The sequence below is a fragment of the Plecotus auritus genome (genome assembly GCF_963455305.1).
Source record: "Plecotus auritus genome assembly, chromosome: 3".
NCBI lineage: Eukaryota > Metazoa > Chordata > Mammalia > Chiroptera > Vespertilionidae > Plecotus > Plecotus auritus.
Window position 1 is genome coordinate 206,584,532 of NC_137772.1, and position 14,490 is coordinate 206,599,021.

Here is a 14,490-nt window from a genome sequence, read left to right on the forward strand (position 1 = left end):
TTTCTCTCATGATCTCTGTGGGACCATATGCAATGGTTCTTGCCGATTTAAGAGGTCCTGGGTGGCTAATATCTTAGAGAAGTGGTTGGCAAACCGTGGCTCACGAGCCACATGCGGCTCTTTGGCCCCTTGAGTGTTCTAATGCCACTTCTTCAAAATAGACTCGCCCAGGCCGAAAACCGACTTCTGAGCATGGGCCACGAAGTTTCAATCGCATTGTATGTGCGCGCCTGCACGTGGTATTTTGTGGAAGAGCCACACTCAGGGGCCAAAGAGCCGCATGTGGCTTGCGAGCCGCAGTTTGCTGACCACTGTCTTAGAGGATTCTGCCCCTGCTCTGCCCCTCTCCATTGTCTACATGCTCACCTTCCCAACCTTCCTCTGGCAGCTCCATTTCTGGGCCATGATGTGCTGCAGCTGATGTTCTGGGCTCACAGCAGGGCCTGGGACCAGAGTACACTCAGGCGTCTGGGGTCAGTGTTGAGGTGACTTGGCAGGACTGTGTGGGAAGGAGGCTGTGGAGTATCAGTTTCCAGTGTTTGGCTAGGGCTGCATCCCATTCATTCTTTTTTCTCTAGAGGGAGGACGTGGTCTTATAAAGCCACATGCAATCTTTGGATAACAACAGCAAGCCATAAACAATATGGAGGAGGAGCGTGTGTCCTCTAGTTCCTGCAGAGGGCATTGAGCAGTGGCTGGAGCACTGAAGAGAGGTGGCTGGGGGCACAATTTGCCCCCTCTCACTGCCATTCCTCCATCCCTCATATACCTAATCTCTTCTGAAGGGAGGGGCTTCAGGTTGCCCTTGGATGGGTTGAGAGTCCTCAGGGACATGTGATGCCATTCCCTTACAGGCACTGTGGGATGGACTCTGGCATCAGGAGATCTGAATTCCATTCCTGGCTCTGCTATTAATTAGCTGTAGTACAAGCCAAAGCAACTCAGCTTCTTGAGCTCTAGGTTTTCGTCTCTTACTTGAGAAAGATATGTTGGGTGTCATCGGAGATTTCTTCATTTCCAGAATCCTTTGGCCAAATCAGTTCACTCTTCTAAGGTTCATTGTGCCCATCAGCTGGCTGTGCTTTGCACTGTCAGCATGGAGATGTTGAATATCATTATTGAAGTTTGATGCTTGGCAAATAAAGTTACCAAAGACTTTTACAGTTGATGTCTCTTATTTTCCAGAATATTCCTAATTCTTCTCCTAAATAGGCCTGTAAAGCAGAGAGGTTTTAGGTATACCCAGTTCGTGTGTGTGTGTGTGTGTGTGTGTGTGTGTGTGTGTGTGTGTGTTAGCACCAGAATGAGCTTGTGCTGATGCATGAGACCCCATAGAAAAGAAGCAGCGATCTGCAAATGCTGTGAGGACCAGAGGCTAACAGATAGGAATGGAGAGGCCCTCTTGCAATGTCTTCATAAGGTTCCTGATCAGGTGGAAACTTGAATAACTTTAGTTGTCAGCATGAGAAAGGATTGAACAATGACACTTAAGGACTGAATTCATTTCTTAAAATGGAACTAGATTTTAATTTGGTTGGCCAAAATTCACCAATTACTTTCTGGACGATGGTAGCCAGTTTTTTAGACATTGGTCCCAGGATCCAAACAGAACCTACTAATATATATGTGCATTGAAGTTGCAATACTTACTGAACATTTACTACATGCTCAGTGGTGGCTGCTGAGGATAAAGCATCCAACAAAACATGTTGTTTTGTCCCCAAGGAGCTTAAGGTCTAGCCAGGGAGACATTTGTTAAACACCTACTTACAGTAATTACAATAGTGGTTGGTGCTATGAAGAAGGAGGACAGGAGCTATTCAGGCAAGAGGGGAGCCAAGGGGTTCAGGAAAGGACTCCTAGAGGAAGTCATGTTTCAGTTGAGACCCAATTAGGACTTGGCTGAGTCTGGGGCTGGGGAGGACTTTGTAGTGAAGGGAATAGACTTCAAAGTGGCTCTAAAGTAGGAGGCTGGTTGGATGAAGAGGTGCCAAGGTGGGAAGCTGGTTGAAGCAGTTGGAAACTAATGAGAAGGGCTGTGTGGCTGGAGTCCAGGAAGGAGGGGTAGAGGTACTAGTGCCTTAGAATGCGCATATAAGTAGGCTCACTGTTGAGGCAATCTTAGATAGGAAGGGAGAGAGTAAGAGACTGGCTGATTAGGCAGGATACAAGTTCAAGATGGTGACCAGATTTTGCCTCTTTGTGAACTCAGTTTTCTCTTGGTTTACTTAGTGGAAAACAGGTCTGGGAAATGAACTGACAACACAACTTAAAGTAGACCGAGAAAGACGACAGTCAGGTTATGATTGAGGATTATTCGTTTCCTTTGACTAAAGTACTTATATTCTCTTCTTGGGTACTTTCTTCCTGATATCTAGGAATTGGAGAAACAGACTTTATAAGGTTTTATGAAAATTAAATGACACTGAAAGAATTTGCATAGTGTTTGTGGGGCATTTCAATTGAGCTGGATAAATTTTCCTGCCCCTTCATATAACTCACATTACTTGCTATTGAAATAGATGCACCCTCAGATGGACGTACATGGGCTTTCCCAGAGAAATCTCTGTGCACTGGTTCTCCTCTCTCTGATGACCGGAACCAAATTATATGTTACGGCTCTTTTTACATTGACTTACATTTTAGTTGCCTAATGGGATTTCAGAGCCCCTCCAGATGATGCAGGCATTCTGGGGTTTGGGGACCTGAAGGTCCATGATCCATGGTGGGTTCTTGGCTTTGCATAGGGAAGAATCCAAACTCAAGTCAGCATAGAATTTAAAGTGAAAGACCATTTATTAGTGAAACAGTGATGTAGAGAGTGGCTACTCCCTAGTGGGATTTGCTTCTTTTATTGAAGCTCATTTAATCAAGGGGTAGAGCATTCAATAAAGGGGAAGAATATTCAGGATTTTCCCAGGAAAGTGGTGGAGACTTCTTGGAAGAGCCCTGTTGGCCATGTTGTGTCCTTATATGGACTTTCTTTTTCTAATCATGGTGGTGTGGGGTGTGTTGTTTAGTATGGTAATGTATTACAGTGAATGTATAATGAGGCTAGGGGTTACTGCCAGGTAAAATTAGTTGCCATGTTGGATTGAGCTGGTCTTCTGCCAGTTGTAAATCATAAATCCATTGGGGGCTGGTCACACTAGATTCATTATAGTCCTTGTAGCCCCATATCGATTACAGCCTGGATATCCTACCACACAATCACATTTATTACTTATTTATAAAATCTCTTTTAGGGATGGGTTATATACTCTGATGGCTAAACTCTTATATTTTATATTTGTATTTGGTTCAGAAAATAATGTTTTCTGATTTAGTCCTTAAATTTTGAAGATATATTTTTTAAAAATATATTTTTATTGATTTCACAGAGGAAGGGAGAGGGAGAGAAAGGTAGAAACATCAGTGATAGAGAATTATTGATTGTATGCCCCCTACTGGGGATCAAGCCTGCAACCCTGACATGTGCCCTGATGGATCTCCTGGTTCATAGGTCGATGCTCAACCACTAAGACACACTGGCCAGGAAAACCTATGATTTTTTTTTAGGGTCCATGAGACCTTTTGAAAACAGTGTGAGGGGATGGGTGAAAAAGGTGAAGGGGAATATAGTCTATAATATTGTGATAAGTTTGCAGGGTGACAGATAATTACTAGAATTGGTATGGTGATCACATTGTAAGGTATATAAATGTCAAATCACTATATTGTACACATGAAACTAATATAATATTGTATATGAACTATATTTAAAAATTGGGAAAACAAAAAACCACAACCCCTAAAACAAACCAAAATAGAAAAAAGTTCAAGAGAGTAAACCAGGATTACTTATCCATAATTTTAATCTAACAGGAACTGTTTTTCTCTAAGTCTTTTCTGTAAATCACAGGAATTCAATGATAACCTACTGTGTGCCCAGTGCTGTGTTAGAAGCCTCAGATAATGTCCCTGCAAGAAACAGTCATTTTAGTCAGTAATGTCTGACATCTATTAAACAGTCCACATTCCATGCTGTATAACATAGACTTCAAACTTTATCTCCAATTTTCACAACAGTCCTGAAATGTTTCTCATCCACCTTATTCCGATCAAGAAACTGAGGCTTATTTGGTTAAGTGACTTGCCCAATGTCTCAGAGCTATAAAATCCAGGATGCAAATCTCACTCTGTTTGAATCTGAAGCCCAGACTCTTTCCAAATGCCCCCCCTCCCTGCCCCAGTATGCCTCAAAGAATGCAAATACAGGGCAGAATGGAAGTCTATTGGGCCTAGAGAACAAAGAACTAGCCAACCAACCAACCTTCCTTCCTTCCTTCCTTCCTTCCTTCCTTCCTTCCTTCCTTCCTTCCTTCCTTCCTTCCTTCCTTTCTTCCTTCCTTCCTTCCTTCCCCACCCCCTCCCCACCCCCTCTCCTCCTCTTCCTTCTCCTCCTCCTCTTCCTTCTTCTTCTCCCTCCTCGTCCTCTTCCTGCCTCCCCCCCTCAACACTGTTCCACCCCCTTTCCCTCCCCCATTCTCCTCCTCCTCCTTCTTCTCCTTCTTTTGGCTTAATCTACATTAACCTCCAATTTTAGTGAAAGGGCTTCCACATTGGATGATGGTTCTGCTCAGGGGTTTTTGTTTTGTTTTTCTTCAGGAGACAGCCAGTCACACCAGCTAATATTTCACATCAGGTCTCATGTTTTTCATTTTATGAGAAGGTAATAATATTGCATGACATAAAAGGAGCATGATGACTAGATGTTAGCATCACATAATTGCATCCTAGCTTTTATTTTCACTTGAAACAAGTTGCATTTTAGAAGAATGGAGAGGAAGTTCTGCTCAGGGGTTTTGTTTTTCTTCAGGAGACATAGCCAGTCACACCAGCTAATATTTCACATCAGCTCTCATGTTTTTCTTTTTATGAGAAGGTAACAATATGGAATGGCATAAAAGGAACATGATGACTACATGTTAGCACCACAAAATTGCATTCTAGCTTTTATTTTTACTTGAAACAAGTTCCATTTGAGGAGACTGGAGAGGAAGAATGCTTTGCTAGAGGCAACTAATGTCCCATAATGGAGAGCTGGGTTGTAGACCAGCTTCACAGATGGTTTCCTTTCTTATTCTTATTTTCACTAAATTAGAAAAGCTTACATTGCAATTAGAAGTAGCAACAAGTGATTGAAAACTCTGTCCAGTAGTTATGGATATTGTAATCATATATGGACATAAAAATTGGGGAAATTTCTCACTGAAGGCCATGTCCAGTGTTCTGTCATAACTGTGTCCACTTGGCTGGAAAGTTGAGTATTTCATCTTAGGACTGTGAACATTCTGTGAGCTGAAGCACATAATTACCCAACTCTGCCTGACACATGACACACACTCACTAAATAAGCATCGCAATTACTGTGATTCTTTTCAAGTATTTTGAACTCTGGACTATCCCAGACTTTCATTTCATAGTTCAATATTCTTGTAAAATCTTGGTTTCTTTTTTATTCTTCTCCCTTATAAATCATCAGCTTTTATTCACAAAGTGGGGATAGGTTCTGGATGTTTGAATTATTGAATATATGGCAGAACCACCATTTAAAATCAAAGACGTAGTCTTCATTTGCATTATGAACATCATAACATATCTTTTTATTGTATTTATCATTTCATATGCAAGCACCATCATAGTTAATGTCCTTCAGTGGGGAGAACAATCTTCCTGTCACTTATTTCTCTGCCTGGCACACTGGAAGGGCAGGGTCAGAGGCTACTATCTTCAACACTAAACCAAGACCAGAGGACAAGTTATTGACCACCAACTGGCCTCTGTGAATGAAGTTGGGGGATGGTTTTCTAAAGGGACAACTACTTTTATGTGAGCAATGACATCTTTGCTGCACATGGAGTTGGTGCCTCCTCAGTACTGGTCTCCATGCAACCTGCTTCACAAGACACACAGTAATTTAATAAAGCCTCCTTTCTCCTGGAGCATGGGTTTTCAGGGGATAAATGGAACAAGATGCTGCAAGTAGGTGTCTCTGTAGAGCACGCTTGCTAGTCCCCCAGTTCCCACTCTGCCCCTCAGAGGCTGTATCTGAAAGGCATGTTGGCCAGCATACCAGGATCTCCCCACTATGATGCACAAGTTTTAGGTGGTTTCCAACAGTCATTTGATGAAGGAATTTTGCTATCATTTTGTTCTACTTTCTCCGTGGACATAGTGTTTGTGATTAATTTTGTAGGTAGTTTTAGATGCTTCTCATAAATGATGAGGCTTTTGCCTATTTCCTACTTGTTCTGGTCTCTTTCATTTTTTGGTGACAAAATTAATTGAATTTATGTCATAAAAAGTTTTTCCCCCTGTGTGTGCTTGTTCTGAAAACATTTGAGGTTTTATTTGAAGATAAGTGGAAACTGATGCTTCATGTCATAATCTGACCAGGTTTTATAACAGACACTGCGACCAGGGCCAAACGGACTGTTGAGTCATTAAGACCTAATTTTCAAACACTCATCACTGCATTTTCTTTCATTTTCATTTTTGGGTGAAATCAATATACTCACAGAATCACTTGACCTGGAACATACATTCACACTTGAGGCCTGGTCATGATTTATATTTATGATACTATTTGGAGTTATATTATTCACATTATTATTTATATAATTACTGTTTGGCATGGGTGAACCCCTTTTGTGATTTGGGGTTGTGACACAGGACAATAGTAGAACAAAAATACAAACTTAACAACAAACAATGAAAATAGGTGCATGTAGACAAATTGCAGGCTGTTCACCGAATGCTGGCAGAAGTAAACCTCATAACTACTATTGAGAATTAATAGAATTTTTATGAAAATTATAATTGCTTACATTTCAAATCTCTGCACACAATGGTTTTAATTTTTCTTTCCCCTGAAGCCACCAAACCCCAGGGACCACACTAACATTGCCCTTTGGGCTTTGATGAGAACTTTTCTGAAACAGAATGGTATGGGTATGAGGAGACTAGCCCCTGGTGAAGTTTAAAGAGAACAAAAATCAGAAACTGAAGAAACACCAGGTTGTGGCTTCTAGTTTGGGGAACCAGAAATTTAAGCTTTGTCCTTATAAGTGTTTCTATTTCTTCTTTCACTGTATCTTACAGAATAAAAGCCAAGGATCCATCTTTGTCCGGATACATGCCCCGTGGCAGGTGCTGGCCAGAGAAGCAGAATTCTTGAAGATCAAAGTTCCCACCAAGAAAGTATGAACATGTTTCTTCTGGGTTTAAGGGCCCCCTGAGGGCTGGATGAATGTGAATAATTGGGGAACAGGGTCATGTGGGACATGGGTTTTGTGGAGGTTAAATCACACTTACCTCCCCAAGGACCCTAAGTATAGGGAATGATGTGGTGGGACAGGAAAAGAGTTGGGGAAAGGAGAGGGGGGGGTTTGGAGATCCTTTCACCTCAGAGCTCACCTGAAATGGGCTCCATGAGAAACCAGACATTACCCTGACCTAGCTTCTTGATTTCTTCTTTCTTCCTCTTCTTGGGGTCCCAACACAGCCAGGAATTTTTTTCAGAGTGAATGTAACAATGAGAAGAGACAGCAACCCATGATGATTGGGTCAGCAGCATGCAGGGAAAATTGCACAAAACGTGCTATGAATATTCTGGTTGTGACTCTGCCACTAAGTATTGTGTGTGGTGGGCTTGGCTCATCTCTTCTGTAAAATAGAAGATTCCTCATCAGAAGAGTTGGTCAAAATTATTTGGGAATACTTTCAAAGTGTTCATACCAATGTCTCATCCTGTGATTTTGATTTTGTTCGTTGGTGTGGAATGAGGTTCTGGTGTCAGTATTGTGAAAAATATACCTAGGAGGTTGTCATCCATATCTGGGTTGGGAGCCACACAGTTTAGATGATTTTTAAGGTTCTTTTTAGCTGATATAGTCTATGTATAATTTAGAAACCTCAGGGAATTCCTAGGTGACAGTCTTCTTATAAAACAAAATCCAGCAAACACCTCACACCTCCAAAAAGAAAGGAAACGTGATCACAGATTCACCATTTTTTTTAATTAGGCATTTTAGGGAAATGGGTGGTCATTGGCTTTGACCATTTGAGATGGCTCTTGGAAGGGTCCTGGGGCAGATGATAATCTAGTTTAACCATGAGTGATCTATGGGTAATCTATCTCTTTATCTGTCTCTGTTTCTCTGTCTCTGTCTCTGTAACTTTGTCACACACACACACCCACAATGTCATTTCACAAGTGGTGACCAAGCTTTCCACAAATTATTTTCATCATTCTAACTACCATAATTCCCACCCTCCCAATATTTGTTGGCTTCTATACCACTGTTATCACCTGCCTATATTACCATCTCCACTATCATTAGCATCCTTATAGTCAGCAAAACCATTCTGATTAGCATTATTGGCTATGTTTACATCTTCACTACCAACAGATTTACCATTCCTATCAAAAATCACTTATAAAAAAAAAAACACACAAAAGAAAACAAAAGGAAAAAAAAATCACTCATCAAGTACCATCATGTGGGATGCCATTTTGAATCCCCTACTCAAGAAGGATAAAGTCTGGGGGTTCTGTTTTTACAGGTTTATTAAGATGGATAATACCTCCATGGCAGGTGGACACATGACTATTAAACAAGGAACAAACATAGACATGAATATTAGCTACAAACTTTTGCTAATAAAAGGTCAATGTTTTGGGGTCACATGCCTGAAAGTCTTGGTTTCATAAGGACCACACTGTGATCTTTCCCCACTTAGTTGTACTACTTCATTCTTTGTCTCCCAGTTTTAAACCTTTCACTCCTTTTACTGCTGTCCTCAAATGTGATGTGTCATCTTTGTTCTAGATCTCTGCTCCTCCTCCACTGATGTACTCCCAGTCTGCTGGCAACATGACCTAAGCCTTAGCCTTAGATAGAGGCTTCTGCTTACCTCTGCTGGTGTCCTAACATGGCCAACCCCTTTTTCTTCTCTTTCTTCTAACTTCAATATATATTTTTCTTTTCCTTTCTCTGATTTATCTGAATAATGTTCTGTTAATCTCATTCTATTTGTATCTTGCTTCCTATGTTTTTATCTTTGCTGGCTGACCCATGGAAAGAAGGTGAGCAAAACTAATGCCCATGCTACTGCTTCTGTCCCTAGAATGATCCTTTTAGCAGGAAACCTAGAGACATAGAAAAAGTGTATATCCTTCATTTTTTTTCTCTTTACCTCTCTTTCTTCTTTGCTCTCCTTCCCATCTTTCTTTTACTCCCATGCTTTTCCTTTCCTTCTTTTCTCTCTAACCTCTCTTCTGATGCCTTCTCCTAGCCTCCCTCTCTGTTCTTTGAACACCCTATCACACCTCTCGTTTTTCTACCACTTTCTTTTTTTCCTCATTCTCAGACTCAGTCCCCAAGTAGTGCCAGCCTCTGATCCCTCTGGTCTCTGCTTGTTCTTTTACAACTCATATCTTTGAGAGCATATCTGTCCTCAGAGTTTATATGTCCCCAAACACTTATCCTATTGAAACTTCCCATCTATGGTTTAGGACTTGAATTTGTAGAAAGGATAATTAGGACAAGGACATATTATAGCCATCTCTGAGTTTACCTCCTTTTTTATGTTTGCATTTATTTTTCATAATTCAAAAATATGTTTAACATATAACCTGGTGTAACTTTGAGTTGTACAAAATGTTAATTTGATACATCTATCTATTGTAATATGATTGCCATTGTAGCGATAATTAGCAATTTTATCATATCACATAATTTTTCTTTCTTTTTAGTGGTTGGAATAATTAAGTTCTAGTCTCTTAGCAAGTTTGATGATTATAATATAATATTGTCGTCCATATTCTACTGTGCATTGGATCTGAACTACATCTGAACTATTCCCTTCCCTCTATTTCCTGGTAACCAAAAATTCACACTCTGTTTTCACAAAAGTTTAGATTTTTAGACTCCATGTACTAGTATAAGTGATTTCATACAGTACTTTCCTTACTCTGACTTATCTCACTTAGCATAGTGTCTTCAAGTTTCATCCATGTTGTTGCAAATGTCAGAATGTCCTTCCTTCTCATGGCTGAATACTATTCCATTGTGAATATACACCACGTCTTCTTTAGCCATTCATGCGTTGATGAGCACTTTGACTATTTTCTACCCCTTCTTCCTTTTAATTTTGGGAGACACTGCACTAGACAATTCTCAGAAGACCAGACTTTTAGCCTTGGTTCTGCACTTATTTGCTATGTGATTTGGGGATGTCACTTCATCTTTCAGAGCCTCAGTTTCTTCACATGTGATATGGGCATTACAATACCTGCCCTATTTTTCTTAGAAGGCCATTGTAAGAATCCATTTCTTAACCAGTGCTATGGAAGTACAGGAATTTGTTATTGTGTCTGTGTTATCAAGTCTTTTTATGTATATTCTCAATTCCTAGTCCCCCAATTAATGTCCCTCCTGACCCAACTGGCAGCCAACACTGGAACTCCTTTAGTAGGAGAGTCTTTGGAGAGACCCTGAAGGGCATAGAAATAATACATGCACTCAGAGAGCTTATAGTCAAAGGCACAACAGGAAGAATGCACATGCCCAGAATCAAAACACTAGTTAGATGGTGTGTCAAATGGCGACTCATTAGCACAGGACAGATTCTGCATGGAAATATGGTGAACCAGGGAGTCAGGAGAATAAAGCCAGATGGTAGCTCCTACAAGGCTCCAGGTATAACAGAAAGAACTTCTTCCAAAGTTTCTGGGCCCCAGATGTGAATCAGGTGGACTGTTCTGGCATCCTTCTATGGGTTCAGTCACATGACCCTGATATTTGTATTCATAGCAATGCAGTGGCTTGTTGTTGACCTTACAGGGGGTGTCATAACTAGGAGACTGGAACATAACTTGTTATGCAGGGGAGGATGCATATGTTTTTAAAAGTTAATCTGAGACCTGATCCCAGGGTGGGCTTGGGGGTGGGGATTAAACCTAATTCCTGAGATGAGAAATGAACATGGAGGGGAGGATGAGACAGGGAAGTCTGTGGAGGGTCAGTGTTGGGTTCAGGGGCACTCTTCTCATTTTTAAACGGGTCTGGGAAGTGACTGCAATGAGAATAAACTACATTTGCAGAGAGCCACATCCTGGCGGCAGGGGAAACGTGGAGGAAGTCTGAGGCATGGTATGGAATCATCTAAGCATCCTCCAGGCCAGTGGAAGTTTGTGTCATAACTCAGTGGGCTCTGGAGAGACCAGGAAGATGGGGAGGAAATCACAAAATCGAGATCTCAAACCTGGACAAATCCATAGTAATGTGTCCAGGGACTCGGAGTCCTGAGCACAGATATTAATTGGGAGGGGGAACCTTGGAAGGAAGCATTTGTTTTCCAAAAACAACAACAAGAGAGCCAGCATTTTGTGAGGGACACTCATTCATGTACAGAAAGAGGGTGGGAAGGCCTGGCCTTTGGCCCCGAGGAGCCTGGGAAGGTTTGAAATGGTTGCTTTCTCATCTCTGCTTATTACCAAGGTGGCCTTTCTAGACTGTGGTCAATGTCTATGTTTATTTCTCATTCACTTTCATATGTATGAATGGCTACCCCTCTTTCTCACCACTTACATTCACTTACGCTCCAAGTGCAGCAGAGACAAGGCCAGGGATGGATGAGGGGGAGTAACCAAGTCTATTCTTATCAATGAAATCATGTTAATCAAGCCATTAAACTAAGAAGAAGTGACATGCCTGGAATGGGGGAAAATCACTTTTATTCAATCTGGCAAAGCTTTTGTCGCTATTATTAATAGAGTGAGTAATATCGCAGGGGTCATGCAGCTGTTCCCAGGAGCCTGTGAGGACTTTAGCTTTTAAGTCCTTCCCATGCAAGCGGATGCCATTAACTTCGAGCAGGTCATACCTTTGTAGGAAAGTAGACTCAGAGCTCCCCTCATCTCCAAACCGGGAATAATAAATGTCAGTGAGGGCTGTTGTAAGGAGCAGTGACGATATATTTAGGATGCCTAGCATAGAGGCACATGCAACACAAAGTAACTGCTATTAGTACTGTTGCTGGTATTATTGTTCATATGCGATGTGTGTCGGGTAGCACAGTTGGCACCACAGCTGGGCTGCTCCTTCCTGCTATTTCCCTTCACAGCCAACATCTGTACTGTTGTGGGGAAAACAGGCCCAGTCCCTTAAATCTGCCGAGGAAGCCAGAAGCCCAGACACGGAATCAGTGGAGACGCGGGAGCAAATGGCCTTTGGGCTCTGTGCTGGGGGATTTCTGTTTCCTATAGCATGGGTCCTTGGGGTGTCCGCAAACATAATGGTTCCATGTGCACGGCCTGCGATGCAGTCACTGGGAAAGCCAGCAGGCCTCACAGTATAGGAGAGACAGCTTGAAGGCACCCATTTCAAAGGATAGACTGCAGGTGTGACAAGTGGAGACCTCAAGTTCTACTGCTGGCTCTGCCCCCATGAATCTGGGGTTATTTGATTCATATCTTAGCCTATTTCCCCAAACAGGACTTGAGATGGAGTACAGCCAAAAGCATAAACACAAATGGAGCATTTAAAAGAAGGATACATAAAAAAGAAGTATGTAATTGAGAGGGAAGTAGGAAGGTATAGAGAAATAATGCTAATTGAAATAGAAAATCAGGGTAATTAATGCAAATGAGACAATTTTCATTCTGAGTTTCCAGGTAGCCAAGGCAGAAAGGACTGTGGCTTATATATCCACCCTGCTCTGTTTTGTCAGAGGAGGAAAACTTTGTCCTTCTGTTAAAACATAATTGTTAGGTAAAAGTCATGAATAATATAAGGGACATATTTTCAGTAATGAGTTCATTTAAGGTTCTGGAATGTTCTTTGTATAACTTTTCTTAGTTGGTTCTGGATAAAATCTGAGGATGTCAATGTTGAACTGTAGTTCAGGGAGGGTTGTACTATAAATAATATAGGTAAATTTCTGATGAGCTAACTTGATTCAAAGATAAAGGTTAGAGCAGGAGTACCAATCACACTTTAATTCTCTCCACGAAATCCATGTTTTGGAATAGTTTAATCTACTAAATTGCATTTATTAAGGAATAATTCATCTTCATTTTTCATTAACTGAAAACACATATAACTGCCACTAAGAATTTTCTGAACAGTGTGAGAAAATTGGTGGTACCTTGCTGAACCAATATAATTCCAGTTAAAAAGCAAAGAAATTACATTTTAGTTAGCCTTAATGGCCCCTTAGGAGGAAAATATTAATTCCATTAAGCTTTGTCAATTATTGGAAGTCATTCTCAGATGCCTATTACTGCCTCTGGAAATTCTGATATGGTAACTGTGGCTTTTACAAAAGTTCTGCAGGAAGAGCCTCCCCCTGTTTCAGGTGTCCACCCTGCTTCAGGGACTCGGCCTGGCCAGAATTGCAGCACCTCTTGTTTCTATTCAGATTTGAGGCTTGTATTAGTCAGGATTCTGAGATATAGAACCAATATGATTTGCATGCATAGAAGTATATATGTTTATTATAAAGAATTGACCCAAGTGATTTTGGAGGCTTAAGAAGTCCCAAGGTTTGCAATTGTCAGTCTGGAGATGTAGGAGAGTCAACGGTATGAGCTCCAATCAAATGCTGGCAGGCTCAACACCCAAGAAGAGCCAATGTTTCAGTTTGAGCCCTAAGGCAGTATAAGATCAGTGTCTCAGTTCAGCAGGCAGGCAGGAGGAGCACCCTCTTATTCATGGGAGGGTCAGCCTTTTTGTTCTGTTTAGGCCTTTACCTGATTGGATGAGGCCCATCACATTAGGGAGGACAATCTGCTTTACTCAGTCTACCCATTCAAATGTTCATCCTATTCAAAAACACCCTCACTGACACACTCAGAATATCTGGGCACTGCATGTCCCAGTCAAGTGACATAAAATTAACCATTGCAAGGCTTTTACTTTTAAGATCCAGTCAAGTTGACATAAAATTAACCATTGCCAATCTTGTATTTTTTAAAAATAATTCTTTATTGTTGGAAGTATTACTATATGTCCCATTTTTTCCCCCATTGACCCCTCCAGCCTGCCCCTGCCCCCAACCCCAGGCCCTCTCCACCCCATTGTCTGTGTCCATAGTTTATGCATATATGCATACAAAGTCCTTGGTTGATTCCCTCCCTCCCACCCACCCTCCCCCACCTTGTATTTTTATAGTGGGTTGAATAGTGACATCCAAAAGGATGTGTCCAAGCCCCAACCCTGAGACTTGTGAATGTGATCTTATTTGGAAAGAGGGTCTTTGCAGACATAATTAGTTAAAGATCTCAAGATGAGGTCACCCTGGACTTAGGGTGTACCCAAATCCAATGGGTCCACCCTAAGAAAATGTAGAAAGAGATTTGGGACACACAGACAAGGGAGAATTCCATGTGAAGATGGAGACAGAGATTGGAGTGATAGAGCCACAAGCCAATAAATGCCTGCA

General features: G+C 41.4%; 1 protein-coding gene across 1 annotated transcript in view; it reads left to right on the plus strand.

Annotated features, from left to right (window-relative positions):
- The window catches only part of ANO2 (anoctamin 2), a 310,827-nt gene that overhangs the window by 71,766 nt on the left and 224,571 nt on the right, over positions 1–14,490 (plus strand). Inside the window, exon 4 of the mRNA XM_080659102.1 lies at positions 7,144–7,242. Coding sequence (XP_080515228.1) covers positions 7,144–7,242 — 99 coding nt within the window. The remainder of the gene's footprint in view (positions 1–7,143; positions 7,243–14,490) is intronic.